Source organism: Thalassophryne amazonica, chromosome 2 (assembly GCF_902500255.1).
Source record: "Thalassophryne amazonica chromosome 2, fThaAma1.1, whole genome shotgun sequence".
NCBI lineage: Eukaryota > Metazoa > Chordata > Actinopteri > Batrachoidiformes > Batrachoididae > Thalassophryne > Thalassophryne amazonica.
In genome coordinates, this window is record NC_047104.1 from 140,738,437 (window position 1) to 140,757,914 (window position 19,478).

The 19,478-nt window shown below is 40.0% G+C and overlaps 1 protein-coding gene across 1 annotated transcript in view; it reads right to left on the reverse strand.

Moving 5' to 3' along the window:
- pde8a (phosphodiesterase 8A) overlaps positions 1-19,478 on the reverse strand; it is a 230,564-nt gene that overhangs the window by 25,255 nt on the left and 185,831 nt on the right. The window contains 1 exon segment of the mRNA XM_034194944.1: positions 172-220. Within this exon segment, the coding sequence (XP_034050835.1) occupies positions 172-220 (49 nt within the window).

The window sequence follows — 19,478 nt, forward strand, 5'->3', positions numbered from 1 at the left end:
GCATGAGCTGGGTGGGACAAATGAATCCTGAACATGCCCACCTATGTCAAAAATAGCTAAGGCTAACAAGTTACGTAACCTCGGTTAGGGTGATTGACTAAATTTTGTTTTTGGTTTTGTATAGTGGTCAGTGACTTCATTAACTTTTCAATGTTCTTTGTGTCAACTTACGTTTTGTGGAAAAGATATACTCATTTCCTGACAATCTGCGTAAGCCATCCTGCAAACACAAACAAAGCAAAAGGATAAATAACAAACCATGCATACAAACTCAACAGTCATTATATGGTTATCAGGCTGTCCTAGTAACCCTGTGAGCCTGACCCACTGTGACCCAGTCCCAGATAAAATGCATTAGTTTCAGAAAATCTGCTTACAAAATACACTCCTTATGAACAGCACTGGTGCCGTGTCAACCATTATCTCCATTCTTCAACTAAGTCAGTCGTCCAAGAAGATTACATGCACATATGGTCAGTGAATATGTTTACACCCACACACACGTACACATATAAATACATTTTTTATATATATATATATTTCCAACAGCAAAAAGCAAAGAAAAGAGACATAATTCTGTTTTCAGTTGCTCACTTTTGAGTGTCCACTGCATTAATGATTTTAATATAACCCCTGGCAAAAATTATGGAATCACTGGTCTTGGAGGATGTTCATTCAGTTGTTTAATTTTGTAGAAAAAAAGCAGATCACAGACATGACACAAAACTAAAGTCATTTCAAATGGCAACTTTCTGGCTTTAAGAAACACTATAAGAAATCAGGAAAAAAAATTGTGGCAGTCAGTAACGGTTACTTTTTTAGACCAAGCAGAGGGAAAAAATACGGACTCACTCAATTCTGAGGAAAAAATTATGGAATCATGAAAAACAAAAGAACGCTCCAACACATCACTAGTATTTTGTTGCACCACCTCTGGCTTTTATAACATCTTGCAGTCTCTGAGGAATGGACTTAATGAGTGACAAACAGTACTCTTCATCAATCTGGCTCCAACTTTCTCTGATTGCTGTTGCCAGATCAGCTTTGCAGGTTGGAGCCTGTATATATATATATATATATATATATATATATATATATATATATATATATATATATATATATATATATGTGTGTGTGTGTGTGTGTATAAAACTGTTTCCTTCTGCCTCAGATGCTAGTACAGATGCTTGGTTTCTTAGCCAAACAATATATTTTTAAGGACTTCCAGCTAAAGGGGCTGTTGCTGGATTTTAATAAAATTAAATGTTTTGTATCATGGAAGTATGTAACAACATATAGCAGAAGAGACATGGATTAAACTGATTTTCTGTGTTAAGTTTTCTGAGTGTTCTTTCCTGTGATATGACAGAATATTTTGGAGGATGCATTATTGTGACACCTCAGAATTTTACTCCACAGTTATGTGGAGGGAGCACAAGAATGAGACAAGCAAGCTAAGCTTATTAATGAAACCAATACACAGTTTAGAAAATGGTAAGCAGATTTATGAACTGTAATAGCTGCGTCAGAAATAGCATCATGAAACCTTGTGTACTTAAATCACATAATCTATAGTAAATTATTCCATTATGACTGTTGCCTTCCTCTGAGCATTACTGCATGCTGTGTCAGTAAATGGGTTGTATCAGTAACACTTTATCACCCCAATAATCAAATGTTGCTTCTCAACCTTGATTAGCAGCACAAATTCCACCTCCTCCAGGAATGTGATTTGTACCAAACAAACGTTGAATATTAGATACTTTGTACCACATCAAATGGAAAATTTTTAAATAACAGTCGTTATTCTAACGGGGGTGCAGACAAATTAACAACCAGTGTGTCAGTTTTCCACTCTTTAAAGCATTTTTCAACAAACAAATAAATAAGAATTTAAAAAAGGGCTCAAGTTTGAGTCTCAAAATACACAATAGAACAGTCTGTCTGACTCCACGTGTATGAGAGCTTGTATAAAGCTACAATGTCCTCACACTGCGATACGGCATGAAGATGTTAAACAACTGAAACATGAAAAATACAGACAGCAGATACAATACATACAAGAGATTTGAGTGTAGAAAACTATTTTTCTTGTCATAATCGATTGATTTTTTTTTTTTTTTTACCAGGCCAGGCAGCAGATCAATTCCTACAGTTTTTGCTGTCTGACTGTGCTAGTCTCCTGAAGTCTGGCTTAAACAATGCATAATTTATTTTGGAGTTGAATTTTCTCTCTATATCTAGCTTTAATTAATACAGTCATTTTTAAAATAGAAGACTTACTAGTCGATGATGGATGGAAAGGAACGGCAAGCATTCCAAAGCATGGAAGCATGTCTAACCTACGAAAACACCTCCTTCCTGCTTCCCACAAACATTCTCTCCATTATTCCCTTCATATTATCTTGTCGTCTCTTTATAGCATACTGGTGTGGTGGATTTTCATTTTGCCAGAGTAGGGTTTGCATTAGAATTTTTGGTCACTGAGTCCTGAGACACACTAGGTATTGAAAATACGAGTCCCAAGATTCATACACGCAACAAAAATATAAACGCAACACTTTTGGTTTTGCTCCCATTTTGTATGAGATGAACTCAAAGATCTAAAACTTTTTCCACATACACAATATCACCATTTCCCTCAAATATTGTTCACAAACCAGTCTAAATCTGTGATAGTGAGCACTTCTCCTTTGCTGAGATAATCCATCCCACCTCACAGGTGTGCCATATCAAGATGCTGATTAGACACCATGATTAGTGCACAGGTGTGCCAAATTCTCTGAAACGCCTTTGGAGACGGCTTATGGTAGAGAAATGAACATTCAATACACGAGCAACAGCTCTGGTTGACATTCCTGCTGTCAGCATGCCAATTGCACGCTCCCTCAAATCTTGCGACATCTGTGGCATTGTGCTGTGTGATAAAACTGCACCTTTCAGAGTGGCCTTTTATTGTGGACAGTCTAAGGCACACCTGTGCACTAATCATGGTGTCTAATCAGCATCTTGATATGGCACACCTGTGAGGTGGGATGGATTATCTCAGCAAAGGAGAAGTGCTCACTATCACAGATTTAGACTGGTTTGTGAACAATATTTGAGGGAAATGGTGATATTGTGTATGTGGAAAAAGTTTTAGATCTTTGAGTTCATCTCATACAAAATGGGAGCAAAACCAAAAGTGTTGCGTTTATATTTTTGTTGAGTGTATTTGAAAATGTCAATGTAAACAAAAGCAAATCTACGACTAAATGTATTAATTTTCCACAATGCTATGGGGAGCAGGTCTTTTGAAATAAAACATGCGTTCCATCTAGTTATTGTTTTTGCACATTCAGAGTTGGCTGGAATTTGTTAAAGTAAAGCAGATAAAACAAAATACATAATTCACAATTTGTAATCTTTTCAAAATCTATTGTAAGAGCCCCAAATTCAGCCAATTTAAGTTAGCTAAATATGACATTTCATTATTTTGTGTTATATTTCATGTCATTTGACACACACATACACACACACACATATGAGGGTAGGCTGAAAAGTTCTAAGGCTCACTATAATGCAGTTAATGCATTACTCCTTCATGGGGAGCCGTAGAACTTTTCAGCTTACCCTCGTATACACACACACACACACACACACACATATATATATGAAGCAGAGAGCAGTGAAGCAGAGAACCAGCGAACAGCAGGTTGAAGCGCTGCTTCATTGCTTCAAGCAGACCCGCTGCAGTCTGCAATCAGTGTAGAGAAATGATAATTTTCTAGATAAACACCCTCAAAAGCAACGTTCGCTCTGGTGTTCCGAACTGTCCGTGGTGCATTCAATGTGCCTCAGAAAAAAAAAATCGATGCAAGCAGGTAGCGAGCAATGCGACACGATTCAACCCATCAGTTGAATCGTTGCACACTGAATCAATGCACTTGCATTGCACGTTTGTATCTAGATGCCGATTTGTATTGATTAATCTCCACATGCCCTATATATATATATATATATATATATATATATATATGAATAATGTTTAAAATGTAAAAAACTAATAATGGATAAATATAGCATTTGCTGCTGTGTTCAAAAATTTACATACATTAGCTTTAATCTGTGCAGCAGAGAGCTGTGTCAGGCACTTTGCCACCGTGAGACAGAGTGTAAATATAAAGTTAACCAATTCCATTTATTCTTTCAAACTTTCTCAATGGCGTGATGCAGGCTGATTCATTGTTGTATGCTGTCCACTGTAAGGTCCCCCCTTACATAATTTATGCACGCACACAGAGCAGGCTGACCCAGCGTCCTGCAGAAAGCAGAACAGAGGAACAGAAGCAGCGACTCACGGCATTGAGTTCAAACAAAACAGAGACAACATTATTTTAAAAATTGCTGTTTGAACATTATGAATGTGTGTTACTACCAGGACGGACCACTTTAGAAAGAAAAACTGGACTTGTCTGAGTCGGGCAACATTATAGGGAATCTGTGTTGTCATTTTTTACTTGTCTCTGACAATCGCACAAGCGTTAATATCAAGGGTTGTTCAGAGTACAGTTTGACTTACTTGAGATGAAATGTGCAGCGAAAACCAGAAAGAAAGCTAAATTTAAAGTTAGCCATTATCATAGCTTCAGCTAATTTCTTCAACAGTTTATCATTATCACAGTTAGCTGCGCCTTTTAGTTAGGGATCTGCAGTTATTGTAGCCAACGTTATGGTTAGCTGTGCCCAACACTGCCTACAAACATATTACCGAAACACTAATGTGCACAACCCCCAAAATACTTATTTTCATCATACACAGACGTTAAGATCAAATCTGTGGGTACAAATATTTTATGGAACAGGACCTGTAAGATCCCTTCTGTAAAAGTGTATTTGCATCTTGTCAGTGATGCTAATGAAAGACTTCCATCACACAGTTACATTGACAAACAATTTACTTTTTGGGCGTTAGTGAAACCCATGGGTGTGCGCTTCAGAGTGAAATGTTTATTTCACATGCAAAAAAGGAAGAGAAGACTGGTTCATCTTTGACCCGAGCATTGTCTCATGGTGGGTCTGCCTCTGTACACACAGTCTATTTTAAGACCTTGTTGCCACAAAGATGACAGCTCGTTCTTAAAGTCCACTGGGCCTTCTGAATGCAAAGATCATCCTCTGCACTACTACAAACCTGACAATCAATGCCAAGAAATTAAATATGGAACCAGTCATGTCATGAAGCAATTGTATTGTAAATAACCACCTAAATTTGGGAAACACATCCCTTCATGCCTCACTGTTCTCTAGTTTCATCAGTATGTAACAACATATACAGAACAAACTCACAGTCTATCTATAATCTATGTCAGCCTGTGTATCGACATGAATGTACCAGTACATGTGTAACTACAGTCATAGTTATTCAGCAGAACAGGATGTTTCCTGGAGTTGACAGGAAGACATTCATGAGAGTGTGACAGTATACTTGTGTATTGGGGGGGGACACTGAGAGAGGAGAAGGAGGGAGAAAGAGTAGGTAGGTTGGGCTTTTCCTTTCCAGTTTACAGGAGCACAAAGGACAATCTAACACTTCCTCTGGCCGTGTTGCCAAGACTGCCAACTTGGCACTCCTACTTCTGCAAGTCAACATCACAATTCATCTTTCTCTCTCTCTGAGTTCACAAACACAAACAGAACACAAAACTGAAGTCGAAACAGATGGACATTAATTCTATCTTGACCATTCATTCAGCCTCGTGTTCATGGCATCTATTTAATGATGTACAGTGCCAGTACTGACCTTATTTTAAGTAATGAATACTGCCAGATGCAACCTGTACATATGATACCAATATCACAGCTAAAGATGGACAACCATTGTCAGAGTCTGTCATGCTCAGGTCTGGGAACGTGCTGCTCCTGCATGTTGCTGCATCCACCATGTTACGGAACTGCCCTGGGTTCTGGCTCATAACCACCCAGGCACTCTTGCATGGAGAAATGTCATCTTGTGTGCTTGATGGACTAAAATATGGCTTTAATTTAAGTACTGACCAGCACTCAGTAAGAGCTAATGCTAAGACCAGTGGTGGGCACAGCTAACCAAAAAGTTAACTTCGATAACAGATAATGAGCTAACTGAAAAGTTATCTTTTATGAAGCTAAACCAATAAAATCACCCAAAAAAATTATCAGAAGCTACAGCTAATTGATAACTGATAACTTTCAGTATTGTCTCCGGTACACTTGCAACTAACAAGCTGAATCTCTTCTGGTAGCGTCAAAGACAGACCCAAATAATAAGTCAGCACTTCTGTCTTTGGACGTCCTGCCCACTGCTGGAAGCTCCTGTTTACTACATAGGTTGCAGCAGTGAAGCAGGTGAGAAAAGCAGCAAAGCTCAACTCTCTACTCAATAGCAGAGGTCTTGGAAAATAAAGCAGTGCTGACTTATGGTTTTGATTTATAAATAAAATTAATACGGATAGAATAACTCCATTAATATCAATTCTGTCATTTGTACAAAGTTAAAATATAACATATATCTTTTAATTTTAAATAATGCACTAATTCTGAAGTTCTGTAACAAACACAGACAGATGCCAAAGGGATTATGGGTAAAATGTGCTTCCACTAACACTGATTGGTTGACTCATTCATTCTATGCAAAAACGAACACGTTAATGTGAGGTGTGTGTTGTTGTTTACATATAAATGTGCTTTTGTAAAATATGCCATCTTTTTATTTGTAAAAAAAAAAAAAAGGCATTTGCAAAACAAAGCCAAGTTGTGATATAACCGGTGTCAAAATAAATAGAACACTGCCATCTACTGGTGCCCAGACACTTAGTACTTAGGGCGAATACTGCCATGAACACTACTGGCCAATAGATGGCAGCAGAGACCGTGAAAACTTGCCAAAACAAAATTCCAGGTAATCCGTGTCTGCTATATTTAATGGCCCAGTCACATGGCACATGACGATTCCTGAACGAAGGGAAAAAGCAAAAAATGTCACAATTCATTGAGAAAAGGTGGACGAAAGAGCTTTTATCACCGAACAGTCTGTGAAGCAAGAGCGCAAAAGGGACGAAAGAGGAAATTAGCAAAACCGAAGCAGAAGCGAAAAGAGCAGTAAATTAATCAGTGCGTATGAACGTGCGCATTGACTCACATGTGCGGTTATTCCACCAGATGATCACTGATCCACAACGTGAATTCTTCCTTCCAGAACAGCTCTTTATATCATCATTTTGATTCATCTACCCCTTGCCACATGTACAGAAGGACTGGATTGTCATTCCTACACTCATATTGTTATATTTAATACAAAATAATAAGCGCACACAGCAGCTTCTGGTGCCGCTGATGCTGCATTCAAGTACCGTCGGAAATTACGCAACTTTTTTGTTGTTTCAAATTCAACAGTTGCTTGTGGCAAAATAATTAATTACATCCACACAAAAGATTAATTCTGGCCTATGTAAGGTGCCTGAGCCCATTGAAGCTGACCCCCCCCCCCCCCCCCCCCCCCCACACAGATAAAAAATCCAAGCAAACAGACTGAGTTTGCCCTGTAATTTCTGACGGTACATGAAACAGCAGCCTCCGCGCTCACAAACCGGTTTCTGCACTGTGTAAAAACGTTCAGCTGCTCCAACGAAGTCAAATTAAATAATAACGCGAGAAAAACTAAACAAATGATTAAAAAACATCAAGAACGACAGCAAAAGGAGACACAGACGAACTGAGGTTTTCGTTGCCCTTCGTTCAAATTTTTCAACAAAAATCCTGACGTAGCGCCAGCTGCAGGAACGAGGCTGCGCGAAGGTTAAACGATGCCAATGACAGTCAACAAAAGTCCAGATTTCTTGTTTCGTCAGGTCTGCGTCACCCTTCATTAAGTGCCGTGTGACTGGGCCTTAAGATGCGTGGAATTTAATAAACGCAAACTGAATATCAGACATCTTATATACACGTATATATATTACTCTGGAACAAAGACGACAGACAGTGTTTGACATAAGCAAGACGTGAAAGAGCAAACAGGAATCGAATGTAATGATTCCAACTGAAAATAATGGAGAAGCAACCTGGGCTTCTTCTGGCATTTTTACATAAAACAAACAATAAAAACGTCTATAAACCCAGAGGCACAATATACAAAGAGTTCAATGCTGTTGTCCGTGTGGAGCCTGATCAGAGTGTCTCATATGCATTTCTTCTGTCGTGAATGTATTGAGATTACCCATAATACACCTGGACACAGCATGTCCACACTAAAACCTTCAAAATTAGTACATTACTTTAAAACTAAAACTAGGGATGGGTATCGAGAACCAGTTCCTTTCGGGTATCATTAAGAAATCCACCAACATCAACAACCTTTTTGCTTAACGATTCCCTTATCGGTCCTTCAGAGTGGCCGTTGTTTTTGGGGGTGTTTGTCAGGAAAATGATTATTTCTCTACATTGATTACAGACCCTGCAGCAGGTCTGTAATCAACTTTCTGAACCTTGAACCAATCGAAACAGTGATTTGCAGATCGACACAGTGCTTCAATTTGCTGCTTCGTTGATTCATTGTTTCATTTTGCTTTATCTTAATTTTTCCCTGCTAAAATCCTAAAGAGCATACGTCTGTGAGTAATATTTACTAATTTTATGTTAAACCAACCTGTTATGGTCTTCTGAAACCGTTGACAGATGTATTTTATAACTTAAAAACGGGACCGATGCTATCACGTTAGCATGTCTATGGCATTTTCAATGTTAAAGTTAGCATTAAGCTGTTCGCATCTCAGCATGTTTGTGTGCATTTGTTTTCTGTATAATAATTAATGGCTCAGTGTTCGTTGTCGTAAAAGAGTCAAATTGTATTTTTTTTTATTCTATATTAATAATAATAGCAACAACAACAACAATAGTAATAATAACTCATAATAACTAATGATGCTACAATACAATCTTAGAGAAAAAGACAAAAAGAACGTGACGAAACAAAACAACAGAAAACAGAAAATCAACTAACAATGAAAATAAATAAATACATGTAGAAATAAATAACTGTTTCCTATGAACACCTAGTGACTCTAACACCTCCACTTCATCCCTGTTTTATTTAAGTTTAATGACAATTTGTTTTGGTCAAACCATATTTTCAATTTGTTAATTTCTTCAGTGATTTCCTCCAGAACTATCTGCCAAGCTAGAAAACTGCCGCATCCTAGTAAAAGCAGAATACTACTGGAATTAATTTGAATAAGGAAAGGTGGGTTTTTTCTCACCTAAATGGATGCTGCGCTCACTGCAGTTTATTGTCTGGAATAGTCCCAGATTGCATTTCAGGGCTTCTAGAATTTAAACATTTTTTCTCTGGCATCCACAGAGATTCCTATATAAATGAGGACTTGGATGGGTTCTGGGATACTGTTGTCATAATTTAATGTGAAACCCAGGCCAAGTACATGATCTATGGCATTTTTCAATGGATTTTGGGTAATTTGGGGGGCGCTGAATCCGAATCTGGTGTTAGTTTTTGCCAATCACATCACATTTTTGAGATATGAAAACATATTTCTTGTATCAATCAATGAAGCAAAAGCTGCAGTCTTGCACACCTCTTCAGCACCATAAACAATATTATAGCTCTTGATCACATTTTGTGAACCTGGTTTAAAAACTATGCTTTTAAAGCTGCTTTTGTGCATGATTAGTGGCATCAAACACATGAGTGAATGAGCAATTTTACGTAGTCTATCTATACGGATCACACAGATTGCAAAAAAATAAATAAAGAAATAAATAAAAAATATCAATTAAAAAAAAGTGATGTGACAGAGGTAGGGCTGCCACAACTAGTCGACTAGTCACGACTACGTCGACTATTGGAACCGTCGACAACTAATTTATTAGTCAATGAGTCGTTTATTTTATTTAAGTCTGTGTTTTTCTCTCAATTCATAGTTTTAGGCAGCGAGCCGTCCTGCCGTCATTTGGACGTTCAAATTTTGGGAAAGATGGCTGATTAAAACAGTGGCCGTCTTGTTCAAAGCCGCCTAAAATGTGCAGTTTACCGACAGAGCTGTTGGTGTGTGTGTGTGTGCGCGCATGCGCGGAGTAAACTGGTTGCAGACTGCGAGCGAGGGAACCATCAGTGCACTTGAGACAGCGAGCGTGGTGCAGAGAGAGAGGATTTTAACCCAAGAGAACATGTAAAAAAAACACACACACACACACACACACACACACACACACACACACACACACACACACACACACACACACACACACACACACACACACACACACACACACACACACACAACAAAACCAAACCGTGGAACTGCCTTTACTTCTCTTTCCACTTTCTCTACCCGCGTGGTTCTGATGGCACTGACCTGTTCACACCATGTGTGCGTTGTATACTGAATTTATGAGATCATGAGATGAAATAAATGGTCAAATATCCTTAAAACATCCTTAAAAAATTAGAATATATAAATGAATTGAGCAAAAATTACGCATACATGAGTTAAAAATAAAACTGCTGTGGAGAAGCTGATGTTCAGAGGCACAGATCACAAAATGCAGGTGAGAACTCTGAACTTTAACAGCTGTTATTTTCCAAAGGTATGTATTTATTCAATCTTAAGCTTAATGCAGTGTTCAACCACAAAACGAGACTGATGAGGAGAAAGAAAAATGACTTCATCACACTAAATGAACTGGAGTCAGAATAAAAATACAAGCTGCTGATTTTTGTTATTTTTCAAAGTTATTATAAGCTGCAGCTATATGTTTTATTAATTTCAAAGTGAGTTACCTCTTATTTTATTCTGGTTTATTTCTACAAAAAATATGGGGAGCCAAAACAGCCTGCATTGTTCTGTTCAGTTTATATCAAAGTTTTCCTGCACATCTGTGTGTTTTTTACTTCTTTATAGGAGTTTGGTGTTTGCGTTTGCTCCACAAAGTTTTAAAACACAATAAAATGTTCACACTTTTCTTTATAGCAGTTCTGTAATTTCAGAAATGCAACAGAAACAACCACAAATCAGAAAAAGTTGGGACTAATATGTAAAATCAAGATGAAAATAAAAATGTTGCACTATTCCCAGTTTCTCCACTCACAGAAGCCAAACATTCTTCCAGAGTTGTGTCTTGTTGGCTTCCCTCACTTGTCTCCTTCCAGCAAAGACATTTAGTTTTTGAGAATTGCCTACCTGACAAAGATTTACTATAAAGTACCACACTGTTTGTATTTCTGAATGATTGCTGTAAATAAAGTCTAAGAAATAGTCACTGATTTGGAAATGTTCATGTTTTCATCCCCTGACGTTTCTCGGAAAATGCTACAGGCCTTAATTTAGGAAATTACGTATGATCCGACTAATCGCAAAAATAATCATTGACTAGTTGACTATCAAAATAGTCATTTGTGGCAGCCCTAGACAGAGGAAATCTGAGTTAAGATTCAGATTCAGCACCACAAAATTACTCTAAATGAGTTCTCAAAGTCCATGCAAAAAAAAATTTTTTTTTGGCTGACCAGTGTTATATAAGTCACAATTTGAATTTCCTGCTGTACTTAGTGGGACAACAGCCATCTCTGTGCATCTGTCTTCTTCTTTGTCTTTCGGCTGTTCCCGTTAGGGGTCGTCACAGCAGATCAATCGTTTCCATCTCACCCTGTCCTCTGTATCTTCCTCTGTCACACCAACCACCTGCATGTCCTCTCTCAGCACATCCATGAACCTCCTCTTTGGTCTCCCTCTTCTCCTCCTGCCTGGTGGCTACATCCTCAGCATCCTTCTCCCTATATACCCTGCGTCCCTCCTCTGCACATGTCCAAACCATCTCAATCTCGCCTCTCTGACTTTGTCTCCAAACCGTCCCACCTGAGCTGTCCCTCTGATATGTTCATTCCTAATCTTGTCCATTCTTGTCACTCCCAAAGAGAATCTCAACATCTTCAGCTCTGACACCTCCAGCTCTGCCTCTTGTCTTTTTGTTAGTGCCACTGTCTCTAAACCATACAACATAGCTGGTCTCACTACTGTTTTGTAAACTTTCCCCTTCACTCTTGCTGATATTCTTCGGTCACAAATCACTCCTGCCACCTTTCTCCACCCACTCCACCCTGCCTGCACTCTCTTCTTCACCTCTCTACCACACTCTCCATTACTTTGAACAGTTGACCCCAAATATTTAAACTCATCTACTTTCACCACTTCTACTCCTTGTAACTGCACTATTCCACTGGGCTCCCTCTCATTCACACACATGTACTCAGTCTTCTACTGACTTTCATTCCCCTTCTCTCCAAAGCATATCTCCACTTCTCCAGACTAGACTCAACTTGCTCTCTACTCTCACTACAGATCACAATGTCATCTGCAAACATCATAGTCCATGGGGACTCCTGTCTGATCTCATCTGTCAACCTGTCCATCACCACTGCAAACAAGAAAGGACTCAGAGCTGATCCTTGGTGTAATCCCACCTCCACCTTGAATGAGTCTGTCATTCCGACTGCGCATCTCACCGCTGTCACACTATTCTTGTACATGTCCTGTACTACCCTAACATACTTCTCTGCCACTCCAGACTTCCTCATACAATGCCACAACTCTTCTCTTGGCACCCTATCATAAGCTTTTTCTAAGTCCACAAACACACAATGTAACTCTTTCTGTCCTTCCCTGTACTTTTCCAACAGTATTCTCAGAGCAAACATTGCATCTGTAGTGCTCTTTCTCGGCATGAAACCATATTGCTGCTCACAGATCTTCACCTGTTTTCTAAGCCTAGCTTCTACTACTCTTTCCCATAACTTCATGCTGTGGCTGATCAGCTTTATGCCTCTGTAGTTACTGCAGCTCTGCACATCACCCTTGTTCTTGAAAACAGGAACCAGCACACTTCGTCTCCACTCCTCAGGCATCCTCTCATTTTCCAAGATTTTATTAAACAATCTGGTTAGAAACTCTACTGCCATCTCTCCTAGACATTTCCATGCCTCCATTGGAATGTCATCTGGACCAACTGCCTTTCCACTCTTCATCCTCTTCATAGCAGCCCTCACTTCTTCCTTACTAATCTCTTTTACTTCCTGATTTACTCTCACCACATCATCCAGCCTTTTCTCTCGCTCATTTTCTTTATTCATCAACTCTTCGAAATATTCCCTCCACCTTCTCAGCACACACTCCTCACTTGTCAGCACATTACCATGTGCATCTTTTACCACCCTAACCTGCTGCACATCCTTTCCAGCTCTGTCCCTTTGTCTGGCCAATCGGTACAAGTCCTTTTCTCCTTCCTTACTATTCAACTTCTTGTACAGCTCGCAATATGCCTTTTCCTTTGCTTTTGCCACTTCTCTTCTCGCCTTACGCCACATCTCCTTGTACTCCTGTCTACTTTCTTCATCTCTCCGACTATCCCAAAACTTTTTCGCCAACCTCTTTCTCCTTATGCTTTCCTGGACCTCTTCATTCCACCACCAAGTCTCCTTGTCTTCCTTCCACTGTCAAGATGTCATACCCAGTACTGTCCTAGCTGTCTCCCTCACCACATCTGCAGTACTCTTCCAATTGTCCAAAATTGCTTCCCCTCCAACTAGTGCTTCTCTCACCTGCTCGCTAAATTTCACACAACAGTCTTCCTCCTTCAGCTTCCACCATCTGATCCTTTGTTGAGCTCTCACTCTCTTCTTCTTCTTTACTTCTAAAGTCATCCTACAAACAACCATCCTATGCTGTCTAGTGACACTCTCTCCTGCTACCACCTTACAGTCGGTGATTTCTTTTAGCTTGCATCTCCTATAAAGAATGTAGTCCACCTATGTGCACCTTCCTCCACTTTTATATGTTACCCTGTGCTCCTCCCTTTTCTTAAAGTAGGTATTCACCACAGCCATTTCCATCCTTTTTGCAAAATCAACTACCATCTGTCCTTCCCCATTCCTATCCTTGATACCATATCTACCCATTACTTCCTCGTCACCTCTGTTCCCTTCACCAACATGCCCATTGAAGTCTGCTCCTATCACCACTCTTTCATGCTTGGGCACACTCTCCACCACCTCATCTAACACACTCCAGAAATCTTCTTTCTCCTTCATCTCACAACCTACCTGTGGGGCATATGCACTGATGATATTCATCATCACCCCTTCAATTTCCAACTTCACACTCATCACCCTGTCAGACACTCGCTTAACCTCCAACACACTTTTAACATACTCTTCCTTTAAAATGACCCCAACACCATTTCTCTTTCTGTCCTCACCATGGTACAACAACTTGTACCCACCGCCGATGCTCCTGCTCTTACTTCCCTTCCACTTAGTCTCTTGCACACACAATATGTCTACCTTTCTCCTCTCCATCATATCAGCCAGCTCTCTCCCTTTACCAGTCATACTACCAACATTCAAAGTCCCCACTCTCATTTCCACCCTTCTAGTTTTCTTCTTCTCTCGCTGTTCGTGGCAACGTTTTCCACCTCTTCTTCGTCGTCGTCGTCGTCTTCAAAGAGAAAGACTCAGGGAAAGACTATACAGCAGTGCCAGGTATTTTCCTGAGAAAAAAATCTAAAAAAAAAAAAAAAAAAAAATTGACAAGGATAAACTGGAATATAAAAATATGGGCACATCAGGTTTGTTGATAAATTACCTGGGACAAAGTAATTTGAGCTAAAATTTGTTTGTTTATTAAAACATAATAATGAGATGTGAATTTTAGGGTTATTTATTTTCTGACAAGATTGAGCTTCTAAATTTATTGGTAGGAAGTGCTAATGGGGAGGCTCTACACTGTAGTTTACTCTGTAAACATGTATTAAGTTTTACTTAAGAACAAAGTTGACTTGGTCAAAGAGGGTTAAGCACACAAAATTCTTCAGAGGTGAACATGATATTTGACATTATATCCTTGTACTGAATGCATGCCCCCATACAAAGTGCTTCCATCAATGTCCAAAAAACATGGGAGTGGTAAAATGACTGTTACACAGCTTCACTTGTTCCCATGGAGCAATGGCGCCATGCAGGTAACTCAGTTTTGAGAACCCCAGTGGCTGGTCAAGGCCAAAGGGTCGCCAATGTTTTACTTGGCTACAGCAGAAAGATGGCTACGTTAGGAAGTTGGGGATGGACCATTTGTCTGCCTGGGTGTGTTTGCAATCCAAGACCCAATGTGGTTCTGTAATGTGGTGGATGTGGTGGATGCGGTGATGCGCTTGCATCCACCACACATGCTCCCAGACATGACCCCCTTTTTGGACGGAGAGTCAAACAACAGGACAGACTTTCTTCCTGCAAATCACACACTGTGTTTCCTCCTGTAAACAACTCCCCTTGATGCCAAAAGAGGGACACAGAATTCTAAGTGGGGGGGGAAAAATAATTATGATTGAAGAGAAGTGAAATAATGCCATGTTTCCTTCGAGCGGTCCAGGTTGGTATGGCACGGTACAGTACGAGTTAGAACAGTTAAGTCTGGTTTGGTTTGCGTTTGTACCACCAGCAGTACACCTTTGTTTGGTAGGTGGAGCGTGTAGATGTAAACATGCACGTCAGTGAGCGCGCCCCTCCACACATAGTCCACACAGTGTAATTTAACATTTTTTAAATTTAATTTAATTTTTGTCTTGGTGGATCATTGGATTTATTTTCATCTCGTGCAGAATGCTGAAAAATTGACTGATGTCTGTTGTAAACGCTGATGTGAATGAATGATGTGCTAGGACTCTTCAACTTTTAAAATAAGTTAATTTTCTTGTTATAGCCCCTTTCACACTGGGGTGACGTAGAGCTGCATATTGCGGCGTACCAACTACGCCACACTATGCAGCTCTACGTTGAGTTCACGTTTTTGCTCCCCTACGCAGCAGTATACTGAGTGCTATGCGAGGCAGCACAGGATGCAGAAAGTATGCGGTTTTTAACCAAGTCTACGCAAAACTCCGCTACTGTATGTAAATCTAAACAACACTGAGCTACTGTACACCAAGCCTCCACAATTCTACACAACACTACACCAAGGCGAAAAATCCTTTTATCAGTACATACCTGGATTGATAGATTTTAGTCATCCCACTGGACTTTGCTGGTAGTGAAGCTTCAAAACCACAGAAAAAGAAGAGGCGGGCCAAGCTTCCATGTTCAGAGGACATGTCCATGTCCACTCCTCATGGACAGATCGCCAGTGAGAGGACATTTCCACGTCCACTTCTCACAGACAGATCGCACGCACCATCGCGCTGCAAGTTCTCTCAAGATTGTGGCAAGTTACGAGGTCTATTAGAAAAGTATCCGACCTTATTATTTTTTTCAAAAACCATATGGATTTGAATCACATGTGATTACATCAGACATGCTTGAACCCTCGTGGGCATGCGAGAGTTTTTTCATGCCTGTCGGTTACGTCATTCGCCTGTGGGCAGTCTTTGAGTGAGGAGTGGCCCACCCTCTCGTCGATTTTTTCAGTGTTTAGGAATGGCTCAGAGACTGCTGCTTTGTTTGATCAAAATTTTTTCAAAACTGTAAGGCATAACTGAGTGGACACCATTCGATAAATTCAGCTAGTTTTCGGTAAAAATTTTAACGGCTGATGAGAGATTTTGGTTTGGTAGTGTCGCCGTAAGAACGGCTCACAGCGCCTGACGGTGATCTGCGCTTCGAGGCGGCAGTGTCTCGACGTTTGAAGTTGAAAACTTCCACATTTCAGGCTCTGTTGACCCAGTAAGTCATCAGAGAACAGAGAACTTTCAGAAGAAGTCGGCATGAGGAGTTTATTCGGACATTCCATTGTTAACGGACATTTTGTAATGAAAGAACGTGCGGGCAGAGTCGCATGTCGGGCCGGACCCGACCGCGGGGGGTCGCGACAGGAAAAACACCTCCGTTGGAAACCTTAACTGGCAAGTTGGAACATGCCCAAGCTGTTAAACAATTTCTCAGTTACTCACTTGTTGAAAGCCATTAAAAGCCGCCTGAATTTTACAAATGGTTTTCAACACGGAGGTGTTTTTCCTGTCGCGGCGCACACAGATTTGCCGAGTCGTCACGGAAACGACTCGGCGAATTTGCGCGCACGTCTTTCATTAAAAAATGTCCTTAAACAGTGGAATGTCCGCATAAAGTCCTCATGCCGGCCTCTTCTGAATCTTCTCTGTTCTCTCACGATGTCCTGGGTGAATTAAGCCTTAAATTAGGATGTTTTCAGGTCGAAACAGGCCGACGACGGCTCCTGGAAGCGCTGCACGACGTCCCGCTCTGTGGGAAGTCCTTACACCGACAGAAACACCCCATAATCTCTCATCAGCCGTTAAACTTTTCACCGAAAACCAGCTTAATTTCTCGAATAGTGTCCACTCGGATATTCCTCACAGGTCCAGAAAAAATTTTGATAAAGCAACGCGCGCCGTCTCCAGCAGCGTGTGAAACAAAGGAATTCAGCCGAGAGGGCGGGACCACATCTCACTCAAGGCCTGCCCACAGGGAAATGACGTCACCGACACGCATGAAAAAACTCACGCATGCGCACGAGGGTTCAAGCATGATTGGTGTAATCGCACATCATTCAAATCCATATAGTTAAAAAAAAAAAAATAAAAGGGTCGGTTTATTATCTAATAGACCTCGTAAATAAAGTCCATTAACTCCTGCTCACGGACCGATGGCCAATGAGAGGATATGTCCACCGTCCACTCCTCATAGACAGAACAGGAGCGCGATTGCCGGCTGCAGCTCCACGGCACTTTCATCTTTGTAAGTTCTCTCACGATTGTGGCACGTTAATAAAGTCCATTAACTCCTGGAAAAAAAAAATATATTCTGATTTTTTCCAATGTATCAAAACCATCTGCATGTCCAGGCAGTGCGTGTGGAGTCAAGCTCCTACCATCTACGTGCAAGGTTTTTTCTATCTCTCTCCCTGCGTGCAACTACACAGCCATGATGAGGTAGCAGCTTGTGTCCTGCTGTATGTCTGGAAATGCGAGTGTTGTTTGCTTTTCGTGTACTGTTTTGAGAACAGAGTGCATTTCCACAATGCCAAAAAAAAAAAAAAAAAAGTAGGCAGGAGTTGACTGTGGGAGGCAGAAAAATAGTGGCGAAAGCTACATACATGGTACTAAGCAATCATATGCAACTGTAAGCAAGACTAGGAATGCAACCATACGCCATCACACACAAGCCTACACAGGAACTACGCGAAATCTGTGCAATTGTCCAGCGTACTCCATAGTCATCACTAGGGATGGGTATTATTGATAAGGTTTTATCGATATCGATGCCATTATCGATTCTGCTTATCGATCCGATTCCTTATCGATTCTCTTATCGATACCTCGTGAATTTTGTACAAAAAGTAGGCTTTACAGGTTTTCTATGTATTTCCTTGAGTCTTAAAGTAAATAAATATGAAATTAGTCACTGTATCCTTGATCTCTGGACATAAATAAAAATAAACAAAACTGTGTTTTGCTTTGAAGTTATTAATTCAGATTGAATTGTATCGTTCTATCTTGACTTGTCAGAGAGCCGCGCAACGTTTGGAGCTGTGTGAACAGAACGGAGGATGATTCTCGTTTCTTTCTCGCAACAAGACAGGAGTCCCAGTTAGTAACTTTAATCCGCACAAAAGTGAATCACTTGAATCAAACTCATATTCAGGGATGAAAGTGGTGAAAAACAAAAAAAGCTGAAACCCAAAATTAACCCCCAACACCACCTGCACGAAAATGTTTGAATTCTAGAAGCTCTGAAATACAATCTGGGACTATTCCAGACAAACTAGAGTGAGTGCTGAATCCATTTAGGTGAGAAATTCATTCCAGTAGTATTCTGCTCTTACTAGGATGCAGCAGTTTTCTAGTTTGGCAGATAGTTCTGGAGGAAATCACTGAAGAAATTAACAAACTGAAAATATGGTTTGACCGAAACAAACTGTCATTAAACTTAAATAAGACAGGGATGAAATGGAGGTGTGAGTGTCACTAGGTGTTCACAGGAAACATTTCTGTATGTATTTATTTATGTTAGTTGCTATTATATATTTTCTGTTGTGTTTCTATTCAGGTTCTTTTTGTCTCTTTCTCTAAAATTGTATATAATAATCATTAGATTATTAATATGTAAGCAAAAATAAATTTAAGGAATATTTCAATTTGAAAACAAATGCACCCGAACGTAATGACAGCTGCAATTGCTAAATGCTAACTTTTAACATTGAAAATGCCATAGACATGCTAACAAGTTAGCATCGTTTTTAAGTTATAAAATACATCAACTGTTTCAGAAGACCATAACAGGTCGGTTTAACACAGAAAAGGTAAATAATACTCACAGACGTATGCTCTTTAGGGTTTTAGCGGGGGAAAATTAAGCAAAAGAAAGAAATAAACGAAGCAATCGACCAAAGCATTGCTTCAATCTGCGAACCACGCTTCGATTGGTTCAAGGTTCAAAGCAAAGCCACGCTGCA